Genomic DNA, 27145 nt, shown 5'->3' with positions numbered 1-27145 from the left:
ATGAGGAGGAGAAGAAGAAGAAAAGAAAGAAGAAGAAGAAAGTATACAAGTTTATATAAATCTGTGGCCAATCCCATTAAATAAAACACTTAATAATCCCTAGTGTCCTTTGTTTTAGAAACAGGGTCTTATGTGGCCCTGGAACTTGTCTCTCCAATTCCCACTCTTCCAAATGCTGGGATTATAGTATACCTGTTTATATGGTGCTAAGGTCAAGCCCAGGAGCTTGAGAGTGCTAAGCAGGTACTCTACCAACTAAGCTATATATCCTTTGCCCCAATTTTTAGGATTCTAAACTTAAAATCTGCTCTAATTTGTTGTTTTGTTTTTCAAGACAGTGTTTCCTCTGTGCAGCTCTGGCTGTCCTGGAACTTGCTCTGTAGACCAGGTTGGCCTCAAATTCAGAGACACACCCTTTGCCTCTCAAGTGCCGGGATTAGAGGCATGCAACCATCACACCTGGCCTTCTAATTTGAGAATGATTAAAGAATTCTCCTAAAATTAAAAAATTTCCATATGTGCTGGTTAGTTTTATGGTAACTTGACACAAGCGAGAGTCATCTGAGAGGAGGTAACCTTGATTGAAAAAATGTCTCCGTAAGACTGGGAGTGTGGGCAAATCTGTAGGGCATTTTCTTTTTTTCTTTTTGTTTTTGGAGACAGGGTTTCCCTGTGTAGCACTGGCTGTCCTGGAACTCACTCTGTAGACCAGGCTGGCCTCGAACTCACAGAGATCTGCCTGTCTCTGCCTCCTGAGTGCTGGGATTAAAGGCACATGCCCCACTGCCAAGATGCATTATCTTAATTAGTGATATATGAGGGAGGGTCCAGTCCATTGTGGGTGGGGCCATCCCTGGACTGGTGGTCCTGAGTTCTGTAAGAAAGCAGGTTGAGCAAGCCATGTAAGCAGAGCTTCTCCATGGGCTCTGCATCAGCTCCTGCCTCCAGGTTCCTGCCCTGTTTGAGTTCCTGTCCTGACTCCCATGATGAACAGTGATATGGAAGTGTAAGCCAAACAAACCCTTTTCTCTCCAAGTTGCTTTTGGTCAGGATGTCTCATCACAGCAAGAGAAAGCCTAACTAAGATACTGTATGAGTTAACATTTATTTAAATAGAGACAAATAAAATATCACTGTAGAGCATGTGATTTTCCCATTGCTGGATGGTCTCACAGAAGCTTTTCCACTTAGGGTCTCAAACACTGCTGGATCAATTCAAGTTCATTCTTAGCACCAAAATTCATAAACACACTGGATCCAAGCAAACCTTAATAAGGAGCAGTTGACACCGGAGATAGGTGGCAGAGAAGTCGGCTACTCCTGCCAGCTCAGACTGAAGTTCTCCAAGTCTCTGCAGGTCTCTGCAGTAAAAACAAACAATACACACACAGACAAAAATCCAAATTAGACAGAGCAGAGGGATAAAACCTCAAGTAATGTAAAGATCAAGTCACAATTGTTTAACCATTTTATAGCTAGTCCAAGTAACAAATGACAACACCATTTAACACCATATAAACACTCCAATGCTGGAGTGGTTATAATGAAATTGGCTACAAGCTGATACACTCATTTGTAAAACATAACTAATGTCATAAAGCCATATTTTTTATCAAAGGTTTTATGCTGGGAAATAATCCTTAAGGAAATAGTCAACAGAAATGACTTATATTCCATACTATTCATTGCTATGTGGACTATTATAGTAAAAACTCAGTGACTAACTAAAGATCTATAACAGAAATACTGCTAAGTAAATTATGGTATATCCAATAAAATATTTTACAGCTATTAAAAAACAAATTGATAATGCTTCGTGTGGTGGTGCATGCCTTTAATCCCAGCACTAGGGAGGCAGAGGCAGGCAGATCTCTGTGGTTTGAGGTTGGCCTGGTCTACAAAGTGAGTTCTAGGACAGCCAGGGCTACACAGAGAGACCCTGTCTCAAAAGACAAAACAAAAAAAATTGATAATAAAGTATATGAGTTCAACTACGCAAGAACTGCACCTTAGGAGAGGGCCAGAGAGATGGCTGAGGAGGCTAAAGCCACTTGTCACCAAGCCTGGCTACCTGAGTTGGATCCTTAGGATCTACACGGTAGAAGGATCGAACCAACTCCCAAAAGTCATCCTCTGACCACCACATACACAAAAATAAACAAGTAAATATAAGTAAAATATTTTCAAAGCTCTATGGGTACAAATATTATACAGGGGACAGCTGGCTCAGCAGGTGGAAGCATTTGTTGCTGTTGCAGAGGATCCAAGTATGGCTCCCAGCACCCCACAGTAGTTCACAACCATCTGTAATTGTGGTTCAGGGATCCAACCACCTCTTGTAACCTTCAGAAGGCACCCGACACAAAAGTAGCGTACACACATACATGCAGGCAAATCACTCACACATGAAAAAGAAAATCTAAAAAGTATGCGTGTATACTCAGCCCCTCTCCACTTCACTACTAATCGATCAAGGGAACATATCCTCAAACCCACCTCTAGGTAGTGAGTTGGATCCAACTAGGCCAACTAGTACATCTCATCTATGGAGGCCAGAGGGCAAAATGTCTTCCTCTGGCCCTCCATTTTTTTCTTTTAAAGGCAGGGCCTCTCACAGCACCAGGAGCTCACCAACTGACAAGTCCCTGGGATCCTCCTGTTTTCCTTCTAAGAGCTAGGCACATGCACTGCCACTCACTTTTCTTTTTTAATTAAAAACAAAAACAAAAACAAAAACAAAAAAACCCTCTAGAGATCTAAACTCAGGTCCTGCACCAAAAGTAGTTTACCTACGAAGCCATCTCCCTAGCTTCTGCCTCATTCTTTTTCTTTTTCTTCATTCATTCATTTATTCATTCATTTGGTTTTTTGAGACAGGGTTTTTCTATGTAACAGCCCTGGTTGTCTTGGAACTCTCTGTAGACCAGGCTGGCCTCAGACTCACAGAGATCCGCCTGCCTCTGCCTCCCACGTGCTGGGATTAAAGGCGTGCGCCATCACCCGATGCCTCGTTATTTTTCAATAGCAACATAAAAAATTCGATATAAAAACAGTAACTGCAGGAAAGGTGAAAGTTTGAATCACTTGAGAAGCCATTTCAGGCACAGCAGACTTTTTTGTAGGCTGGACAAAACTAGCCCCTCTCTTTAACCTCATGCTCAGTAGGCAACATCCTGATAATTAATGCTGCCTCCTAGAGACCTGCTACTAAGAAGGAGATGCCCACAACCAAGCACAGAGCAATTTCCAGGCAGTGATTGACGAAATGAGTGTCTCATGTGTTTGAGTGGCCTGGTCCATCCTGAGGTCGATCACATAAAAGGAAAAACCCTGGACTATCCATGTCTATGAAGTAGGATTTTGGTGGCCAGCTTGTCTATTCAGTTCACTTCTCCAACATGTTTCTTCAAAGAGAAGTTCGAACAGTTCAACTTCTGAAGCAATTACTGTCAGCAAGATTCTGCCTTCTGTTACTATTAAAAGAACACTGCCAAGCTGATCCTGCACTGAGTACCTCCAGGTCTTAGGTTAGTCTACTGCCCCTGCAGTGTAACAATGGTTCTTAGTTTCACAGAACAAGATATAACCCAACCCAATTAGCCATGAGAAACCTCAACTACAGTACAGGCAAAAGTGGAAACTTGCTGGCCACGGGCAAAATGCTCTATGTCCCAGTGTTCCTATACGTCTCTTTTTGTCCACAATCCTCAGAAGCGGCAGTCTAGACATCCATCTAGATTGTGAACTCTTTAAAAGAGTACAAAGAGCACCTTCTGTGTACAACTCTACTTTTTAAAGTTCATTTAATCCCCACAACATGAACTGTAATTAATCTGTTTCACTGAGCATGAAACAAAAAACTAACATTATGTGGTTTGCCCAAGGTCACAGAATTAGAAAATGGCAAAAAGAGGACACAAACCAGGCCTGTTTAAGTCTAAAATTCATTTCTAGCTGGGCAGTGGTGGTGCTCGCCTTTAATGCCAGCACTTGGAGGACAGAGCCAGGCGGATCTCAGTGAGTTCGAGGCCAGCCTGGTCTACAGAGCGAGATCCAGGACAGGCACTGAAACTACACAGAGAAACCCTGTCTCGAAAAACCAAAAAAAAAAAAAAAATAAATAAATAAAATAAAATAAATAAAAAATAAAAAAAAATCATTTCTTTTGACCACTACCATATAAAACTCCATTTACTTATTTACTATTAATTTTCTTAAGTTATGAAGTATATCAAATAATAATGAGACAAAAACTGAAAACTAGCTATATTGAAGCATATTTCTATAATGATCTGGTAGGGAAAAAATGCCCCTCTCAGAAACACACAATAGCAATCCTTGGGCCATAAAGCCAACAAACATCATTTTTCAAATACTACAGCTAAGCCAGGCATCACGCCTTTAATCCCAGCACTCAGGAGACAGAGGCAGGCAGATCTGTGAGGCCAGCCTGGTCTACACAGCAAGCTCCAGAATAGCCAGGCTATATAACAGAGACAAAATCCTCTGGATGTGCAGATCAAATGTTTATGGCTATACTTTCTTTTCAACCTCCTCTGTGCTCTAAACATCAAAGTTACAGCAGATCTCTTTGTAAGTTGAGCCATTCCTCTGGATTTCACACCTCATGCTAGATGAGGACAAACCGTTAACCAGATAAGAAGCTAGAAAGACCAGTGCTTTAGTCCAAGACTCTGCTATCCCTAGTCGGTTATAAACTCTTTTTCCTCCTTCGCTTGACTAACTTCTCATGCTTCAGCCATCACTTAGATCACTGGTTCACCTTCCTAATGCTTTGACTCTTTAATACAGTTCCTCATGCTGTGGTGTCCCCCAACCATAAGATTATTTTTATTGCTACTTCATAACTGTAATTTTGCTACTGTTATGAATCATAATGTAAATATCTGTGTTTTCCAATGGTCTTAGGCAACTCCTGTGAAAGGGCCACTCAACCTCCAACGAGGTCACAACCCACAGGTTGAGGACTGCTTACTTAGACCATCCTTACTTAGAAGGACTAAGAGAATCTTCCTTTCTTCTAGAGACCCTGCTTATCTACTATAGTAAATAAAGCACAATTCTATATTTTCTATTTATCCAACTAACTCTCATCAAACTAAAGCCCTCACAACAGGAACTGTCTGTTTACACTGTGCCTCTTCTAGCTAGCACAGTACCTGGCAACAGAAAATACAGGGTGCGCATGAATGAACCCCAGCTCTTTTAGCTCTTTTATAGGAGTGCTGTCGTGCTTATATAAATACAGTGATTATCATGAACTCTTTGCTTTTTCATTTGTTTCTTAGACAGGGTCTCACTATCTAGCCTTGACTGGCCTACAACTTGCTATATAGACCAGGTTGGCCTTAGACTTACAGAGATCCATCTGCCCTTACCTCCTGGGTACTGGGATTAAAGGGGTGGCCACCACACCCAGCTGGGGCCATTCTTCAACTCAACAGATATAAGAGCTCTAAAGCTCTGAGAAGCAAAGGTACTCAGTGGGCATTTGGTAACAGCTCACATAATCAAGGAATACAGGCTTTTATAAACCATCAGTCTATATCTAGATATAAAGTATGGCCAGAAGTAAATTACATCTCTAAAAATGACATCACTCTTGCTTCCGCCATGACAACTATTGTTTATAACAAGCATCTGAGTTCCTGTAAGGAATCCCAGACACAGTGGTGAAGCAAAGTAGCTATGTAGAGCTCAATAAAGCGAAATGAAATGAAATCTCCCTGAGCTCTTCCTGAACTACGTCAGAATTCATAAAGTCTAAATGGCTGCGTGGATGACAATAGAGGGCAAGGACCGCGACAGTAAAGCTGGTTTCACATCAACAGGAACAAATATGTAACCCTGGCTGTAATCAGAGACTATTCTGTACAAAACTCCAACTAACACTGACTTTTTTTTTATATTCCCAATTTATATTTTTTTTGTGTCAATTAGTGTTTATTTTTATTTTTATTTTTTTATATTTTATTTTACAATACCATTCAGTTCTACATATCAGCCACGGGTTCCCCTATTAACACTGACTTTTAACAACTATAAAAATAGTAATTTTGAAGCTGGATGTGGTACATGCCTTTAATCCCAGCACTTCGAAGGCAGAGGCAGGGGAAACTTTTGAGTTCGAGGCCAGCCTAGACTACAAAGTAAGTTCTATGACAACTAAGACTATGTAGAGAGACTCTGTCTCAAAAAAAAAAAAGTAATTTTAGAAATCATCACTTTTTAAAAAGATATACATACATGTGTTTGTGTGTGTCCACATGTGTGTATTGGCCAGAGGACCACCTTGGGTGTCATCCTCAGCACCATTCACCTCCTTTGAGACAGAGTCTCTCTTTGGCTTGGAGCTCACCAATTAGGTTAGACTGGCTGACCAACCAGACCCAGGGATCTGATTCGCCCTATTTCACCACCACTGGGACTACATGCACACACCCAGCATTGCTATATGGGTTCTGGGCATTGAGTTCAGGTCCTATTGTAAGTTCTTAACCAACTGTGGCGTCTCCAGAAGCCCAAACCCCAGAGATCATCTAATCTAATCTCTATTTGACACAGGAATTCCTTTCACTATTGCATAACTCTCAACATGAACTTCAGAGTCAGACAAAGCTACAGTCCAATCCTGTCCTGACATGTCTCACAAACTGCATCCCACCTGTAACGTTTGCAGAGCAGAGGGGACCCTCAGTAGCTACTGCTCTATTGCTTTCCTTTCCAAGTTTTCCCATTGTCTGGTTACTCTACTGAGAATGCACTCAAGCCAGAAACATAATGCCCAGGGCTAGTCAGCACCAGAACAGTGGTCCAATCAGCTCAAAGCTTACAAGGACTACTGCCAGAGGACCTGAGTTCAAGGACCCACAGAGTAGAAGTAAGGAACCAACTTCTTCATGTCATCCCTGATCTCCACTCCACATGTGGGATGTAGCGCGCGCGCGCGCGCGCGCGCGCGCACACACACACACACACACACACACAAATGTAAAAACACAAATAAATAAAAATAAAACACCAGATCATGAAGAGAATTCAATCCAGCAGGTGTTTACTGAGAACCTACTAACAGTCAGCATCACAGCTAAAGACTAAGTTGACTTGTTTTTATGCATTCTGTATTTGTTTTCATTCCAATAGGCTAAAACCGTCAAGGACAAGCTCTAAATGCTTAGTTAGATGGGAATGAGTCAGGAATCAGAGCCTGGACCCATGATGATCTCAGCCCTTCAGGCCTAAGGGAGGGTGAAACTGTTGTCTTATTAAACCATTGCTCCTCTGCATTTCTGTCACTCATCTAGCAAGAAAGAAAAGTTTAAGCCAGGCGGTGGTGGCACACGCCTTTAATCCCATCACTTGGGAGGCAGAGGCAGGCGGATCTTTGTGAGTTCGAGGCCAGCCTGGTCTATAGAGTGAGTTCCAGGAAAGCCGCAAAGCTACACAGAGAAACCCTGTCTGGAAAAACAAAACAAAACAAAAAAAGTTTAAAATATCTTTGTAACTATTTTTTTTTCTTTCCTTTTTTGTTTTTGTTTTCCCAAGAGAGTGTTTCTCTGTGTAGTCCTGGCTGTCCTAGAACTTGATCTGTAGACCAGTCTGTCCTCAAATTCATAGAGATCGGCCTGCCTCTGCTTCCCAGGGGCTGGGATTAGAGGTGTGAGCTCTTTGTAACTATTTCTATTAGCTCTACTCTTTGACTCATGAACACAAATAGCATTAAAAAAATAATAAACTATACAATCTAATCAAGTATAAATAAAGTCTCAAAACCACTCAAGAATAAAGGCCAGCAGTCAGAAAGAGAAGCTGAATAACTAACAATGCAATTCACAGCAATCAGGCAAGCAGGACAAAAATGCTAGGTCAGAGGAAGCAGACAAAGATTGCTTACCTGATGGTGAATTCCAGCAGCTCCTGGGCCCCCTGAGGGTCGAGGTGCTGAACACTATACACTCTGTCAAGGCTCTGCTGCAGGAACTGCTGGGAAGGATCTTCATGAGGGGTGATGTGAGAGGAGACGGCCGATGACACTAGTTTCCTCCCTGGTAACTAAAAAATTAGCGGGACAACAGTATCAGCAAATTCTGTGGCTTGGTTTATGGTATCGCCACACAGAGAGACAAAGAGAGACAGAGACAGAGAGACAGAGGGAAGGGCGGGAGGGGAGAAAGACAAGGCAAGAGGCTAGGAAGGCAGGCACAAATATAAAGGAGAGTGCTAACCAGCCTACCCAATACCATAGGAGGAGAAAAGAGAACTGTATCACATGTCTGTTGCTGAGCTTGGGAACAGAACTAAAAGTTAATCTGCGTGTAACATTTATTTTTAAGATTTGTGTTTCATTTCATTGGAGTATGATGATTTATTTCCAAGTAAGTTTATGAAGCATGCTATAAAATGTTTTCTATGAGGGTAATTGTAATTTCTGTTCTAATTGTTAAGTTACTATTTAAGAAAGATGGAGGGCCAGTGAGATGGCTCGGCAAGTAAAGCAACTGACCATCAAGCCTGAGGACTTGATTTGTCCCTGAGACCTATGTGGTAGAAAAGAGGCAACTCCCAAAACGTGTCTTTCACTACCCCCACACACAGACACAATCACATGGTGGAAAGAACTGACTCTCACTAGCTGACCTCTCCACATGTATGCCACAGCACATGTGCACTCCCTCCACACACGTACACAAATTAAATAAATAGGAAAAAAAATCACAAGTTGCCATTGGTCTAAAATACAATCTATTATTAAATATTCCTTTTTTCTTGCCTAACATTATGTAACTAAAATCTCAGGGACACTACTAGAAATTGATAGGAGGGTGTCCTTAATTGTATGTTCAGCACAGAGAGAGAAGGAAGTGAAGGAGGGGAGAGAAGTGAGACGAGGGAGAGAGGGAGGGAGGGAGGGAGGGAGGGAGGGAGGGAAGGAGGGAGGAGCCTGAGGGGAGGCTATGAACACAGAAGCCAAGCAAGCAGCACAAGCCTGAAATCCTAGTGTGGGAAGACTGAGGAAGAAGGACGCAAGTTCAAGCCAAGCCTAGACTACAGAGTTCTTGTCTCAACAAATGTTTCAAGTACAGAACAAGAAAGCCCAAGATAAAACGAGAATGGCTGGCTGGATGAATTTTCATAGACTATATAGTCTGCTATTTAACAACCACAAGGCACCAGAAATCAACGAAACAAAATACTTTCAACATACCCTCAAGGCAGGAACAAGATGAGAAAGACTGTCTCGGAGGTAGGCATAATGCCTGAAGGTGTGATCTGAGAACAGCGCTGGCATTGTTGGGCAGGTTTTAGCAGCGTTGAAGATGAGAACTAAAACTGCAATGTCTGATACATTAGTGGGTTAAGTAAACTTAGAATATAAAAGGTAAAGGTCTGCCACACATAATCTGTCACCTCACTTCCCATTTCCAAAGTTCCCATTGGCGCGGCGGCGGCGGCGGCGGCGGCGGCGGCGGCGGCGGCGGCGGCGGCGGCGGCGGCGGCGGCGGCGGCGGCGGCGGCGGCGGCGGCGGCGGCGGCGGCGGCGGCGCACGCACGCCTTTAATCCCAGCACTCGGGAGGCAGAAACAGGTGTATCTCTGTGAGTTCGAGGCCAGCTTGGACTACCAAGTGAATTTCAGGAAAGGCGCAAAGCTACACAGAGAAACCCTGTCTCAAAAAAACCAAAAAAGTTCCCATTAAGGAACCACAATTTCCCGATAATCAATGAATCCCGATAAACAATGAAAATTCAGGGCTGGAGATGCAGCCCAGTTGGTCGAGTGCCTGCATAACAGGCAAGCAGCTCGGGTTCATCCTCAGAACCACATGATACACTAGGGCAGGCCTGAAATCTCAGGTAATACAGGCCCATGGGAGATCTGGGCAGAAGGATCAGGAAGCTGAGATTATGGTCAGGCTCAAGGCCAAAGTGGGGTTCATAACAGCCTGTCTAAACAAATAAACAAAACCCCAATACACTGTGGAAGTAAACAGAATTAAGGGAGAATGCAATGGTCTCCTTGTAGTCACTAGTTTTGATGTTTCTTAGGTTTCACAACAATCCCTAAAATTCATGGTGAAGCTGGATCTGCCTATAAAGCAAAAGGAACCTAGGGAGAATGAGGATGCACTGGTGTAAACACACTTTCACTGCAGGAAACAATCCAATCCCATATCATCGTGTTACAGGGGGAGATCAAAGCCCGGTGAGCATGCAGCCTGGCTCAGAGTAGCGCCTCCCTCCTCCGGCTGCAGGTCAAAGGAAGCTCGACTGAGACACAGCAGAGCACACAAGCTGTAAAATCAGACAGTTCACGCTCTAATGGCAGATCTGGGAGTTTTCGGTTTTTTTGTTTTTTTTTTCTTTGTTGTGGTGCAGGAGGCAGAAGACAGCATTGCCCATATTATCCAAGTTCTCTACCACCAAGCTATATTTCCAGCCTCTTCCCCCAACCCCGAATCTTAAGAAAGAAAAGAAAAGACAGCTTCACAATGTATCTTAGACATAGGTTAGGCGTGCCTCATTTGAAAGTCTTATATCAGCCCACAGGTATATGCCTCAATATCTGGTTGTAGATCTGATTTTTTTTTTTTTACAAGTAAATTGCTTTAAAAAAAAAAAAGATTTATTTGCTTTTATGTGCATTAAATTTTTTTTCCCCTGCATGTATGTCTCTGCAAGTGTGCCAGATTCTCTGTAACCTGAGTTACAGACAAGTGTGAGTAGCTGGTGCTCTCAACCACTGAGCCATCTCTCCAGCCCCCCAGATCTGATTTTTGTTGAGTTACTTAGAACTCAGTTTCTTGGGGCTAGACAGATGGCTCAGCAGTTAAGAGCACTGGCTGCTCTTCCACAGGACCTGGGTCAATTCCCAGAACCCACATAGTAGCTCATACCTGTCTGTAACTCCACTGCCAGGGATTCTGATACTCTCATATGGACCTACATGCAGGCGAAACACCAATGCATATAAAAATAAATCTAAAAAAAAAAAAAGAAAAAGAAAAACCCAAGATTTTCATGGAGCGGTGGTGGTACACACCTGTTGTGGAAATTAACTATGTAAAGATGTGTTACATTTGTTTATGTTGTATTTGTTTAATGATGTAAGGATGTGTGTTTAATTATGTAAAGATGTGTTGCATTTGTTTCATCTTGCCTGCCTAAGGCACCTGATTGGTCTAATGAAAAGCTGAATGGCCAATAGCTAGGCAGAGAAGGACAGGCAGGGTGGCAGGCAGAGAGAATAAATAGGAAGAGAAATCTAGGCTCAGGAGAGGAACAAGAGGAGGAGGAGAGAATGAGGGATACACCCTGGGCAGAAGCCAGGACGCCATCAGGCAGCTGCCAGCCAGCCAGAGACAGCAGGAAAGTAAGACATACAGAAAGGGAGTAAGAAAGAGAAAAGGCCCAAAGGCAAAAGGTAGATAAAGAGAAACAGGTTAATTTAAGCTAAAAGAGCTAGCCAGAAACGAGCCTAAGCTAGGCTGAGCATTCATAACTAATAGTAAGTCTCTGTGTCATGATTTGGGAGCTGTTTGGCAGCCCAAAAGAAAAAGCCTGGTACACACATACCTTTAGTCCAGCACTTGGGAGGCAGAGGCAGATGGATCTGTGAGTTTGAGGCCAGCCTGGTTTACAAATCAAGTTCCAGGACAGCCAAAGCTACACAGAGAAACCCCACCTCAAAAAAAAAAAAAAAAACCACAAAACAAACAAACAGGAAGATAAAAATTCCCTTCTAGCCGGGCGGTGGTGGCACACGCCTTTAATCCCAGCACTCGGGAGGCAGAGCCAGGTGGATCTCTGTGAGTTCGAGGCCAACCTGGGCTACCAAGTGAGTCCCAGGAAAGGCGCAAAGCTACACAGAGAAACCCTGTCTCGAAAAAAACAAAAAACAAAAAACAAACAAACAAAAAAAAAAAATTCCCTTCTAAGGTTGTGTAGCAAATTAGTGATAAAATGTACTAACAATATAATGAATATGTGAAATGTAAGAAGTGGTAAATACAAGGCAAAAATATTTGTTGCTATTAAATGGCAAAGAGGAATTACCATGAAAACAATGAAAGCTGAGAATGAGTCCCTCTGACATACTATATTACCACAGCAAACACTGCAGAAAAAATCCACTGCTCTTTGCTAAGACAGGGGCCCATCTGAGCTAAGCACAAGAGGATACATGCCGGATCATCCATGTCTGGCTCAGCTGTATCAAAAAATGGATGAGTACTCAAGAGCTCTGGCACCAAAGGAAGCACAAGGGTTGGGTGCCGACTTCCCAGAAACTTCAAGCACCTGAAACAAATAGGAATGACATCAGTAAATTAACAAGTGCCTCAACAGGTCCAGGAATTATAGCAGAAAGCCTGATTTGGAAACAGACACTCTTAATTATCCACTTTCCACAACTCCACACCTTCAGGTAAATTGTCCAATTATTCAGGAACTTAACTGATTCTTCCAGAAATGGCTATTACGGAAATAGAAGAACTCAAATGCAGATTACTGGTTGCTTAACAATAGCCAGTTTCTCCATGTTCCTGCCAAGAAAACTGACTCCTTGGGTACCAGGACAATAGTAAGATGCTAAGAGAAAGAATGTCCAGCCCAAGGGCTACACCACTATCGGTCAACCCACCACAGCAATCACACATTTCCCAGTAGCTGGTCTGCTAGTAGTCAAAGAACTCAATTCTAGTCAACGGAGCAAGAAGAGAAGTCAGCTTGCTTGGGGAGCTGCTCAATGATGACTTTCTAACCACACAGAGAGAAACCCGTGGAGGGAACATTCCTTTCTTTGGGTCTTTAGATGCTGTTTTATGAAGCAACCATCTTGCAACTGTGAAGAAGAATGCCAAGTGAACTCATCAACCAGGACTCTCACCCTGACAAGATGGTCAATCCTGAAACTAATTTATCACGTATTGCTATGTAAAAGTTAGATTTATTGTTTAGGATGTTTTGAGCCAGGTTTTTTTGGTTGTTGTTTTGTCTTTTTTAATGTGTACTTAAAATAACACAACTGATATCCTAGGGGATGTCCTGAAACCACACAGCCTTGGGCAGGTTGTTTATAAAACAGGATTTAAATGAGAAAACAAAAAAGCAGAGTGTCATTAGTAAGAAAGAACTCAGTCAAAAATAGCTCTTATAGCGAAGGGAAGGGCTTTCCCAAGCTATACAAAACTACACGAGTGAGGCAATTGTGTTTTTATCTTTGTATAAGTTCTGGGTTAGAAGTTTAATAGTCTGGCTACACTGAATTACAAAGAGGGGCTGAAGAGGTGGTAAAGAGACTGGCATGCTGCCTGAGGACGGATGCCCTCAACACCCATGCAAACAACAACAAAACACAAAACTGAACAGCTTGTGCCTGTAATCCCAGCACTTAGATTGAATCTGGCTGATCCCTGAGAGCTTCTTGGCCAGAAAATCCATGTAACAAGCTCCAGATTCTGTAAGAGACCCTGTCTCAAAAAATAAAGTGAAGGGGGCTGGAGAGATGACTCAGTGGTTAAGAGCACTGACTCTCTTCCAGACAACTCAGGGTGATTCCAGCACCCACAGGGCACCTTCTAGTTCCAGGGGTTCTAAGGCCCTCTTCTCAACTCCAAGGGCACCAGCCATGCAAGTGGTACACAGACACACACACAGGCAAAACACTCATATCATAAAACAATTTTTAAAATTTAAATAAAGTGGAAGCAACATTGAGGAAGATATCCAATATTGACTTACACACACACACACACACACACACACACACACACACACACACACACACACACACACACCCATACACCCCACCTCCCTACACACAAGAAGAAATATAAGTGTTAAGGTCTGTCCTCACTGAATTTATACTCCAGCCAGCTAGGGAAAAGGTAACCAGCCCTGCAAGGTAATAAGTCAAATGAGGCTTTCCACATTCTAACAGGCAATGAAGGAAAGACCATCAGAATCAGATAAAGTATATAGCTGACTGGACTTCAGAGACCTGTGAGCACATAGATCAGCAAAGAGAGAAAACACCAGGAAGAGGTCTAGTTAAGAACATTTGTTCTCACAGAGGACCTAGCTTTGATTATTAGTACCCACAATGAAGTTTACAACCATCTGTAACTCTAGTTCCAGGAGATCTGACACTCTCTTCTGACCTTCTTGGGCACCAGGGACACATGTGATGCATATACACACATGTAGACAAAACCCTCATACACATTAAAAAAAAAAAAAACTCTAAAAAACAAAAAAAGGTTTCAGTGAACATTTGTTTTAAAAAAAAAAAAACACAACAACAACAAAACAGGAACAAAACAGGAACAAAAAAGGTGAACATCTTGTTTGTAAATAGGTACCTAGTAACTAGTGGTAAACTTGAAATGGTAGAATTCTTTAAAGCCTAATTCTAGATAGCCTTAAGAAAATATATCTTAATTACTTTTGAACCTGTATTCACCTTGTTTTTTTCAAATATCTTAAGTTGTATTTTCTTTTTCAGAGCTGCTTCTTATTTGGGGCTACTTTTTTTTTTTTTTAATTGAGGCGTAATTCATAAAAGGGTATATTGTTTTGATGAGACTTTTTACAACTGTGGCTGGATGTCTTTCTTTAGTCTTCCAAGAAGGGCCATTTTACTTTTTTAGGGTTACTTTTTAAAGTCATGAGGTCAACAACTTGGACTACTATGCATGTAAGTGCTAATGCAAATTAAAGCCCAAGTTGACCTCCAGCAGCAGTTCATATTATGTTGACAGTGAGAGAACACTTTGCCTGTTAGGATACTGTTACTCGTGGACTGAAATGCTGAAGAAACCCCTCCCCCTATTTTGTTTTTTTTTTTGCAAAAATCAAGGTATATTCTAGGGTTTCCTGGTTGACCTCAACAGATAAACTGAGATGATAGTCTTAGTTCAGAAATGATCTGAATGTAGATTTACAGTCTACGTGTACAGCTGGCTAAGTGAGATCGCTTTCACAGTTCTGCATGTATCCCATCAGCTCCCCATTAGTCACTGAACTCTTAAAACTGGTATTGTAACATTATTACAATGTTTTGCACCAATTTTATAAACTTTACAGTACAATATGTGTTCCTTTTCTGAGGCAAACCAAAGGTATATTTCTCAAGGTTCTGCTGCTATCAGCAGTGTTGATGGAGGATTTTTTATACATTTGTAATAGATAGAAATAAACCAGAAAAAAAGAAGAAGAAAAAGTGGTGGAGGAAAAGGTGAACACTGCAAGAATACTCAAAAGGGCTGAGAGTTGCAAACGCCAAGATTGGCTTTGCATAGTAAATGGAATAGAACAGCTCTGAACTATAGCTTACTTTTCCTGGTTTGGTCTGACAGAATGATTGAATGCTTTTGTACAAAAATCAGAGCCTTAAAAACAAGGATTTGGTAAGATTGTAAAATGGTGTGCCACTTTGGCAAAACAGTCTGGTGGTTGGTCAAAATGCAAAACATTGTTACTCTGTTACTCAACAATTCTACCCTTAGGAATATAACCTCAAACTACTGAAAATGTGCACCTATGAAACATGTACATGAAGGTTTACAGCAGTGTGTTGCTAATAGTAAAAAAGTTAAAACAACTCAAATAGCTATCAAATACTGGAGAGAAATAAAATGTGGCTTATTCATACAATAGAATATTATTAAGACATAAAAATGAATGAGAAACTGACAGATTAAATGACTTTGGTGAACCTTCATAATTTCATTTGTAGATCTTTCCATTTCTAATTTATAAATACATTTGGGGTTATAAATTATAAATGTACTGCCTCCTGTCAACATTGTATACTTCTATTTGATGATTTCTGTGTCAAATATTATATGGAAATGTTTCCAAGTATTTTCTGTATTAACTGTGAATGAATAGAACAAAATAAATTGCCTGTGATGGAAGAGAAAAAAAAAAAATAAGAACAACAACAACAACAAAAAAAAAAAAACAAAAAAAAAAACACAACAACAACAAAACCCAGTAAATTTCCCAACCTCATTTTTTTTCTCTTTTTTCTTTCTTTCTTTTTTTATTTTAAATGAAATCAATAAGCTCTATTTGGGTTGCCTTCAGGAATATGGAAACAAGTTGGTTATAGGAGCAAAACAGACCAAAATAGATATCATCATGAAACTCCCAACCCAGCATGGGCTAGGGCTTATGACTGCTGGACATCTAGAATGTACTGCACCCCTGGAGGCATTGCTACAGGTTATACAGCATCCATTCTTGGAGGGTTAGTTCATCAGTGATGCCTCTAAGCAGCATGACTGGTCTCCATTTTTTCAGGAGTGTGCAGGATACTGAAACCTACAGTTTCTTGGACTTCCTGAAATGAAGTAGAGGGGCTTATTTCCTGACTAATCAGCTTCTACTCAGGATGGAATGTTTCAGTCTCCAGGGAACTGCTATAACACAGCATATTCTGTAGACTTCTTGAGTTTTCATTCTTAGGTAATTTTTGAGGTTGAAAAAGTAAAAGTTTTTCTTTTTAAACTTATTTTTTAATGATTTGTTTTCCTTTATTTGTTATGTGTATTGATGTGAAGGTGTCAGATCCCCTGGAATAGTTGTGAGCTGTCATGTGGGTAATGGGAACTGAACCCAGGATCTCTGGAAGAACAGCCAGTAATCTTAGCCACTAAGCCATCTCTCCAGTCTGAAAAAATAAAAGTTTTAACAAAAATTTTCCTACACTGTCACATTTTCATAATATTTTCTCAGTATAAACTCTCTCTCTTTTTTTTTAAAGATTTGCACATTAAAGGCTTTCACAAATTTTTCATGTTCATAATGTTTTTCTTGTATGGAGGTGCAATGACCTCTAGGAACAGAGCTTTGAATAAATCATATGCCACATTATTTATTATGGAGACTTTTCTCTCCAGTATGAAGTTTTTCAAGTATTCTTAGAAGTGAGGGGTACACAGAGACTTTGTCACATTCATTACACTCACATTTTCTCTCCTATATCAATGATCTGATGTTGTCTAAGACTTGAACCCTGTATAAAGGATTTCTCACATTCACTACATTTCTAAGATTGCTTTCCTGTATGAATGATCTGATGTACTCTAACAGAAGAGGCACATGTAAGGCACGTGTAAAGGATTTCTCACAAACACTACATTTGAATGGTTTCTCTCCTTTATGACTTCTCTGATGTACTCTCAGACTTGAGCCACATGTATAGGATTTCCACAATCAATACATTTGAATGGTTTCTCTCCTGTATGAATTCTCTGATGTACTCTAATAGGCCCATACAAAGCATTTCTCATAATTACTACATAAAATGTTTCTGTCCTATATGAATTCCCAGGTGTCCCAAGTTGGTCTTTCTGGATAAAGCATTTTTCACATTCCTTACATTTGTAAGGTCCCTCTCCACTATGGATTTTATAATGGTTTTTAACCTGATATAACAGGTAAAAGCACTTGCCACCTTCTTTACATTTGTAGTGTTTCTTTCCAGAATGAGGTCTATGATGTCTGCTGAGACTCGAGTACGACCTGAAGCATTTTCCACATTTCCCGTATTGGTGTGTTTATCTACACTAGAGATTGATTTCAGCATGAGTGTTACGTTTAGAATAAAATGATTTATCATAGTCTATAGTTTTGTGTAGCTCCTTTCTAATGTGAATTCTTTGACTAATGATGGAATACAAATTCAACCGTTTTCCACAGTCTTTATATTTGCAAGATTCTTCTTCAGTGTTCCCACTTTTATGATTCTTTGGGTTTGTTGATTCAATAGAGGCATTCCTATGGTTACCACATCCACACTTGCTTCAATTCTTTGTAAGATCACTTGTGTTATAAGGTGTACATTGGGAGAATTTGTGGACCATCTTGCCAATCTCATTAAATTTGTAAGAATTCTCTTGGATATTCACAGGATGGTAGATAATGAGCTTTGACCCTTGATCCAAGACATTCATATATTTCCCCCATATATATTCCTCTGGGACACATTTACTGGAGATACAGCCATTCTCTCTTGTAACTCTTCTCTAAGTTTATGTTGCAGGAACACATACCAGAACTCTTGTTGACAGTTCACATCAAGGTGTCAAAAATAAAAATCTTGGCACCAGGCTCCACCACGACACTGTTGGAAGAAACTGCAGTAGTGCCAGTGTGGCTCTGTCCTCTACAGGCAGCCAGAGTGGTTTCTGTAGTTTCTCCTCCCCCCGGAGCTGAGGACCGAACTCAGGGCCTTGCGCTTGCTAGACAAACACTCTCCCACTGAGCTAAATCCTCAACCCTGGTTTCTGTTCTTTCAAGACAGGGTTTCTCTGTGTAGTATCCTGGCTGTCCTATACTCCCTTTGTAGACCAGGGTGACCTTGAACTCACAGAGATCTGCCTTCCTCTGCCTCCTGAGTGCTGGAATTAAGGGCATGCACCACCACTGCCTGCCCCGGCCAGCGGGGTGTCAACGGGGGTGACCTACCTGTGGGAGAGAATGAAAGGGACGGGAGAGACACAAGAGAAGACAGCAAGACAGTGTTCTGATCAAGCTGCAAATTTTATTCTCCTCAGCAAGGCTTATATGGCATGAGAGGGGGCAGGAAGGAGGGAAGGGGTGCACAACATGCCGTACAGGGAGACGTGCAGGTAAAGGACTACGTGCAAGTCATGAGGCTGCTAGGTGGTGAGGTCACTGGTCAGGGCCCATTGTTCTGTTGCTATGCTACCTGACCTACCTGACCTGTTCTTTATCTTTGGGGCATCTGGTTTAGGGCAGGGGCTTGTTCTCTGGCCTAGCTAGTACTTTTCCATGGTCCATGTTTGGTCCCTGACAACTGCCTGGCTTTTTTGGTGTTTTAAGACAAGATCTTTCTACATAGCCCTGGCTGTCCTGGAACTCAAATCTGTAGAGCAGGCTGGTCTTGAACTCTCACAGAGATCCACCTGCCTCTACCTCCTGAGTGCTGGGATTAAAGGTGTGCACCACCACACCCAACCTTATATTCCCCATTTTGGGAAAGATAGCCCTTCATTAATTTTCTGACCTCTCAGCCCTCTAGGCACTCTGTAAAGGCTGCCTCCAGGCATACTGTAAAGGCTGTGGTTTGGCCAGCTTTATTTTCTCTCCTTATATTCAGAACTCAGGTAGGAAAGGGAATTAAGGAGGTCTCACTGGAGATCCCCACACAGCCGAGCCTCTCTAAAACTAGACTTCATTTTTAAATGTTTGTTACTATAATTGATTTTTTAATATCCTGTCCAACCTTTCTATTTCTTGACTTTCTTTTCTGTGATATCCGAGAGCTAAACCATTTCTAAACCTCCATAGCATTTAACGTGGTGATGGCATAATAACAAGTGCTCAGCAAACATTCAGGAATGAACTAGAAACAGAAACAACAACTCTAATCCTACCCTTTGGAAGGCAGAGGGAGATGTATTTCTATGAGTTTGAGGATAGCTAGTCTACATAGCAAGTTCCACACCAGCTAAAGCAGCATAGAGTAACCATGTCTCAAAAAATCAAAACCAAAACCAAACAACCTCTTCTACACTTTTGCAATTATTGTTAGTAACATCTTAAGACACCTCTGATTGTTCCTTTATTCCTTTTAATATATTTCTTTTACTATTTCTAGAGATTAAAAAAGTTTAAGTGATGATTAAAATAAGTAACTTCAAAAATATTTCAAAGCACTGTAAAGATAAGGCTTTTTCTCTTTTCTTTTACACAATCACCCAATCAAGACAACAATGTGTAAGTATACATGTATGTATGTATGTATGTATGTATGTATGTATGTATGCATGTATGTATATACACACACATTACAGGAAGATCAAACAACCACAAATCTTTTTTGTTAGTTTTTATTTTTTGGAGACAAGGTTTCTCTGTAGTCCTAGCTGTCCTGGAACTTACTCTGTAGACCAGGCTGACCCTGAACTCACAGAAATCCGCTTGCCTCTGCCTCCCAGCCTCCCATGTACTGGGATAAAGGGCATGCATTACCATCGCCAGGCCATAAATCTTTTTTTATTTTTATATATTGTTTTGGTTTGGTTTAGGTTTCATTTCCACTTCAACAATTTTTAAACTGTTTCCTATGTATAGGGTGTTTTGATTACATGTATGGCTGGCACCACTTGCATGCAGTGACCGTAGAGGCTACATGAGGGCATCAGATGCCCTAGGACTGGAGTACAGGCAGCCACCATGTGGGTGCTGGGAAGAGAAGCCAGAACCAATGGAGAATTGCAAGTGCTCTAAATTGCTGAGCTAGCTCTCCAGCCTCAACAAATCTTATTTAATACAAATGTTTCACAATCACACCTATCATCAGGTAGAATTAATCCTTTGTTCTACATCTCTACACTTACTGACAGAGCTGTGAACCACCACTATATATCCACATGCCAAACGACGGAGTGTTCCTTGAAGACAATCAACAAATATATGTTGACTTGATCTGAAATGGACTGCACAAACATGGGGAAATGACAAAACAGAAAAGTGCTATCAAAAATGTGATCTAGAGCCAGTGAAACAGCTCAGTGGGTTAAAGCACTTATTGCCAAGACTGACAACCCAAGTTCAATCCCCAGGACCCACATGGTGGAAGAAGAGAACTGACTCTCATAAGCTGTCCTTTGTCCTCCACATATTCAACATGGCGTGTGCACAGACACAGACACAGACACACACAAACACAAAACAAACAAACAAGCAAACTGTAATTTTTAAAATGTGATCTAGAACAAGACTCCACAGGCATTTTTAGCTTGCATCTGCCAGGGAGCTGGGGACTGGCTGGGTGACAGACTACTTGCCTACCACATGGCAAAGCACAAGATTTCTATCATCTGTCTAAATAATGACATCAGTATAGGTATATGTACATGTATCTTCCAACACCTTACTTAATCCACAGGTAATTTACTAATAGTTTTTCTTTTCTTTTCTTTTTTGGTTTTTCAAGACACGGTTTCTCTGTGTAATCCTGACTGTTTTGAAATGCAATCTGTAAACAAGGGTGGCCTAGAGCTCAGAGATCCACTTACCTCTGCTGGGATTAAAGGTGTGTGCTACCACGTCCAGCTTAGTAGTTTTCTTTTCTTTCTTTCATTTTTTAAAATATTTGTTTATTTATTTTATGTATATGAGTGCTCTATCTGTAGTCATGCCTTTATGCATTACAGATGGTTGTGAGCCACCACGTGGGTGCTGGGAATGGAACTCAGGACCTCTGGAAGAGCAACCAGTACACTTAACCACTGAGTCATCTCTCCAGCTCAGGAGTTATTACCTGTATACAGGTAGTTCTTCCAACAGATGTTAATAAACAGTATTACTAGTTTGGCTGAAGTCAGTAAAGCTAAAGTCAACTGGGTGGGAAAATGATTGAACTTTTCTATCTTTAGATCAAGTGCCAGGCCTGCCTCTAAACTCAATGATAATGGCTATAATGCTGGACGGTGTGCAAACAAACAAAGACATTATATGAGAAAAAGGAAACCTAGGAGTCATCTCTCTAACCCTAAGACTTGACAGTCCGTACACAATAGAGATAGGATATTACCAGGTGGATGGATGGGAACCTCTAATCGAATATGTGATGTTCATTTAAGCAGTCAGATTTCTAACAATTTGGAAAAGATAGCCAGGAGGTGGTGGGGCATGCCACCCAGTAGAGGCAGGTGGATCTGAGTTTGAGTTTGAGGCCAGCCTGGTCTACAGAGTAAGTTCCAGGACAGCCAGGGCTACGCAAAGAAACCCTGTCTTGAAAAACAGAAAACAAAACAAAAAAAAGTTTGGAAAAGTTGAACCCAGTTTCTATTTAAAGGTGAAAGGGAAGGCTATCCAGTCTGTGATATCCCCCAAACAGTGTACGTTGTACAGTTATCTTACAACGAGACTTAGTAAATGAGGTAAATGTCCTTACTTCCATATGGAGTCCCTGTCAGTAGGGTACTTGGTTAAATTTTTTAGTAGCTCCACCAGTGCAAGATGAATCCCTTCTTTTGTTGAAACATTAGTACAGCATAAGAGTTCATGAAGAGCCTCTCTAATATCCCTGGAGGAGTCCTTTTTCAGAAGAGAAAGAAAGAAAGGCAATAATTAACAACAGTAATTGCTAGCAAACTCAAGTTCCATCTATCATCCCCTTGGCCATAGCTACTTTTCCATATAGGGTGGGCACAGGAAAAAATATTTAGAAATTTACTAGCTAAAATTCCCGAGAAAGACCTCATTTTATTGATCTAAGAAGGGGATATTCTTTCTTTTCTTCTATTCTTTCTCTCTCTTCCTGTATTTATTTATTTGTTTGTTTATTAAGACAGGGTTTCATTCACTATGTAGTATTGGTTGGCCTAGAGCTCATTATGTACACCAGGTTAGCCTCAAATTATGGAGATCCACCTGCCTAGCCTCCTATGTGCTAAAATTAAAAGCATGCACCATCTCACCTGGCTTCTTCATGTTTTGAGGCAGGGTCTCATACAGTCCAGGTTCACCTTGAACTATGTAGCTGAGGACGACCCTGAAGTCTTGATCTTCCTGCCTCTACTTCCTAAGTCCTGAGATTACAGCCCTGGCCCACTATACCCAGCCCTTTTTTGCTCTTTAACCTTCCTTTTTCTCCCTGTCTGAAACTTGAACTCAGTGTCCAAGTTATAAGAGGCTCCTTCCAACTATGAAAAAGAGCAGGCCATGCTGGATATGGTTTCACACACCTGCAGTCCCAGCACTTGGGAATCAGAGGTAGGATTATGACTTTGAGGGTAGCCTGAGCTATATAATAAGACCCCTCCCCCCCCTCCGCCCCGAAACGCACAAAGGATAGGGGAACAGGTTAAAAAAAGAAAGAGCACTAGGATGTCTGAGTATTTTATAATTAAAAGGAACAAAACCCATAAAGGCCACATAGTATCATGTGTAAAATAGCGTGGAAGTCTGCGTGGCCAGAGCAAATCAACAAATGAGTAGTAAGACTGCATGAGCTGGCCCACTACCTCCAGCACCATGTCCCAGCACACTTGCAGTCATTTTTCTTCCTGACACACAACTCTCTTTGGTCTTTCAACTGTGCCACATGCCTACTCACCACAGATCTGCATCTGCTACACTTCACACTGTGGACAATTCTTGCCAAACTAGTCAATGCCTAGCTCCTCCTTCTTTGAGTTCAACATTAGGTCCTTTTCCTGACTGCTGTATCCTCTAACTCCAAAGAACCAAATTCCCCTGATACACTCTTACGGTATCTCACTCATGCTATGGACTTATTTCATTTTACTGCTATGCCTTTGTATCAGTATTTCTGACTCCCACTAAATTATAAGGGTTCATGAGAGCAGGATCATGGCTTTCACTCACTATTATAACTTCCCCTACAACAGTGCCTGGCACACAACAGACAGACATAGCCAAGACAACAGGGAAAAGTAAAGACCAAAGAGAGGGACTGAGGAGCTGACTCAGATCTGTCTGCCTCTACACACTGTCAACTTAACCATCCGAAAATGCTTCCCAAATGAGTAAATCTCCATTGCTGACAGCAGGAAGCTGTACTGATGTCTTAGAAAAACAATGTTCAAACTAGTAAGAAAAACAATTTTAATTTATGTGTTTCTTAAGAACTATATAATTGCCAGTTATGTGGTTAACTTGTACAGATTTGTTTCAGGAAATATTTGCTAAGCATTCACTATGACTAAGTCACTAGATTGAACCTGAAAAGAACATAATAAAAGGTATCACCTAGCGACTCTACTTACAGAGGTAATGATCTCATCAGGGAGATAAAACAAACAGACAAACCTGCTAGACATGATAAAAGAAAAAAAAAATAAAGAGGAGACATATGGGACCAGTATTTAATATGCATCAAATGACTGACAGAATTTAACAGTATATCTGATATAAATTTCAAAAATGTTTTAAGAACAAGAAATGCTGAAGGAGAGGCAAGTCTACCTGTCAACTTCTCTCCACAGTCACTTGCCCCCTGCCTATCTACGTCTAAGACCCCTGCTTTCTCACTATGTTCCATGAAGACTGAAATTCTTACTCTGTTGTACCTTAGCCTTTCCAGGAGCAGGTCTTTGCCTCAGTCTTCACAGGAATGGCTGTTCTGTCCTTTAAGTATCCTCTCCTCAGAAGCTTGACTAACCTGAAGATGTATCATAAAATCTCCCACATGTCTAGACTGTTTATCTTCTGTATACGATCTGTCACCATCTGAAACTGTTTACTTCTTTTAAGACTATAATTATGCTCAAAGCACATATGTTTTTGACACAACAATATTTTGAATCCATTGACAGTACTTGATTAATAAACAAATTTCTCTAGGTAGGACAGCATCTCAGCATAGCCCCCAAAAGAAATTCTAGCTGGAAGGCTCAAAGCAAAGAAGTATAGTAACACAGTAAATGCAAAGGAGCCATGATCAGCACAGTGGAAGAATAGTTTATGTCTAACTCCTTGGAAAATTCGGAGTCAAGGAGCTTATCCACTGTGGAGATCAACAGAATCCCAATGAGTGAACAGTGGCAGTTTTGTAGGCAGAGGGGGAAACTACAGTGAAATAGTAAAGAAAGGCACAAAGACACAGAAATGATTACAGTATGAAATTTAAGGTCATAAATGATGATACATTAAACGAAAAGCCAGGCAAGACGGCTCAAGTCTATAATCCCATCACTGAGGAGGCAGGAGGCTGTCCTTGGGTGTAAGGCCAGCCTAAAGTGAGTTCTAACCAGTCTGGGCTATGGAGTGAGGCACTGTCAAAAAACAAACAAACAAAAAGAAACTAAAAAGGATAGAGACCAGCTATGACAAACAATACACGCAGCATAAATTTGCCTTCTTAGAATTGCAAAGACATGAAGCCAAGCAGTGGTGGAGCATGCCTTTAATCTGAGGCAGAGGCAGGTGGATCTCTGTGGGTTCGAGGCCAGCCTGGTCTACAGAGTGAGTTCCAGGATAGCCAAGGCTACACAGAGAAACCCTGTCTCAGCAAAACAAAACAAATAGGTGTGAACTTATGAAAATTCTTAAAAGAAGTGCTATGGAAGTAGGAGAATGGTAACATTCTTTTTTTTGTTTGTTTGTTTGTTTTGGTTTTGGTTTTTCAAGGCAGGGTTTCTCTGGGTAGCTTTGCTCCTTTTCTTGGAACTCACTTGGTAGCCCAGGCTGGCCTCGAACTCACAGAGATCCGCCTGGCTCTGCCTCCCGAGTGCTGGGATTAAAGGTGTGCGCCACCACCACCTGGCTGATAACATTCTTTAAATGATAACATTCTTTAAAAAGCACCCCATTTTACAGAGAATACAGCAGAATGGGCTGGAGATATAGCTCAGTAGTTAACAATACTGCCTGAGAACCTGGAAACAACCTAGATGCCCGTCAACTGAAGAATGGATTAAGAAAATATGGTATCTATACACAATGGAGTACTACTCAGCAGAGAAAAACAATGACATTATGAAATTTGCAGGCAAATGGATGGAACTAGAAAATATCATTAGTGAGGTAACCCAGACTCAGAAGGACAAACATGGTATGTACTCACTCATAAGTTGATACTAGATATAAAGCAAAGGACAATCAGACTGCAACCCACAGATCCAGGAAGGCTACCTAGCAGGGGGGATCCTAGGATGACTGTGGCTTATAATAAATTTTGGTTTTACCCAATCACTGGGCAAGCTTTAGTGAAACATTTCACTATTAGGATAAGAATTTATATTTGTATCAAACTGATGAAAGAAAATGTTGGCCGTCCTTTCAGGAGGGGAGGCTAAAATCTTTTTAGATTATGGATTAGCCTATAGAAAAACATCTGCCGTAAAATCAAACAGTGAAAGGGAAGATGAATAGGAAATCTTTTTAGATTATGGATTAGCCTATAGAGTTTATCTGCCATAAATCAATCAGTGAAGGGGAAGATGAATAGGAATCTCACATATACAACTTAAGTAAAACATAGCTCTCTGAACAGATTAAGATAGGTCTTGGGGCTGAAGAGTTGGCTCAGAAGTTGAGAGCACTGACTAGTCTTCCAAAGGTCCTGAGTTCAATTCCCAGCACTCACATGGTGGCTTACAACCATCTGTAATGAGATCTGGTGCTCTCTTCTGGCCTGCAGTCATACATGCTGTATACATAATAAATAAATAAATCTTAAAAAAAAAAAAAAACAGGTCTCTTCTGTATCCCAGAATCTAATCAATATTTATATGTATAATTCAGCTATCATTTGGCTTAAAAGAGCTTATTGGGAAATGTTATCATTTATACTATTTTCTACAGAGAAAATATTTTACTAGTTAAAAAAAAAAAAAAAAAAAGAATACTGGCTGTTTTTCCAGAAGACCTGGGTTCAATTTTCAGCACCCACAAGGCAGCTCACATTTGTCTGTAACTCCAGTTCCTGGAGATCCAACACCCTCACACAGACATACATGCAGGCAAAACACCAATGTACATAAAATAAAGATTAAATAAGTCATTTTTTAAAAAGCCTATTCATCTTAAAAAAAAAAAGAATGCAGCAGAAATCTGAAATAATTATGCTAATTGTAGTCAGAAGGTTTCGCCGGTCCTACGAGGCCCCCTGCAGTCCTGTGGCCCGCTTATAAAATAATCGCTCAGAAACTTATATTAATTATAACTGCTCGGCCATTAGCTCAGGCTTATTACTGACTAGCTCTTACACTTAAATTAACCCATAATTCTTATCTATGTTTAGCCACATGGCTTGGTACCTTTTCTCAGTTCTGCCTTGTCATCTTGCCTCTTCTGTGTCTGGCTGGTGACTCCTGACTCTGCCCTTCCTCTTCCCAGAATTCTTCTCATCTGCTCACTCCACCTATACTTCCTGCCTGGCTACTGGCCAATCAGCATTTTATTTATCAACCAATCAGAGCAACACATATCCACAGCATACAGAATGACATCCCACAGTACTTCCCCTTTTCTGTCTAATCAAAAAGGAAGATTTTAACTTTAACATAGTAAAATTATATATAACAAAACAGTTATCAAGCAGAATTACAATTATAATACCTAGTCTATTTGTATTTGGCAAAATTAAAGAAAATATTCTATCTTATATTTATGAGTCTA

The 27145-nt window shown here is 40.9% G+C and overlaps 1 protein-coding gene across 2 annotated transcripts in view; it reads right to left on the bottom strand.

Moving 5' to 3' along the window:
- Positions 1 to 27145, bottom strand: part of Ints4 (integrator complex subunit 4) — an 80168-nt gene that overhangs the window by 14710 nt on the left and 38313 nt on the right. For both annotated transcript variants that reach the window (XM_076547569.1, XM_076547573.1), the window contains exons 12-16: positions 21954 to 22096; positions 12201 to 12316; positions 9227 to 9360; positions 7916 to 8073; positions 1268 to 1361 (exon numbers count right to left, since the gene is read on the bottom strand). In XM_076547569.1, the coding sequence (XP_076403684.1) occupies positions 1268 to 1361; positions 7916 to 8073; positions 9227 to 9360; positions 12201 to 12316; positions 21954 to 22096 (645 nt within the window). The remainder of the gene's footprint in view (positions 1 to 1267; positions 1362 to 7915; positions 8074 to 9226; positions 9361 to 12200; positions 12317 to 21953; positions 22097 to 27145) is intronic.

This window comes from Peromyscus maniculatus, chromosome 1, assembly GCF_049852395.1.
Source record: "Peromyscus maniculatus bairdii isolate BWxNUB_F1_BW_parent chromosome 1, HU_Pman_BW_mat_3.1, whole genome shotgun sequence".
Taxonomy (NCBI): Eukaryota; Metazoa; Chordata; class Mammalia; order Rodentia; family Cricetidae; genus Peromyscus; species Peromyscus maniculatus.
The sequence above is the reverse complement of the archived record's forward strand: the minus strand, read 5'-3'. Positions and strand labels throughout refer to the sequence as shown.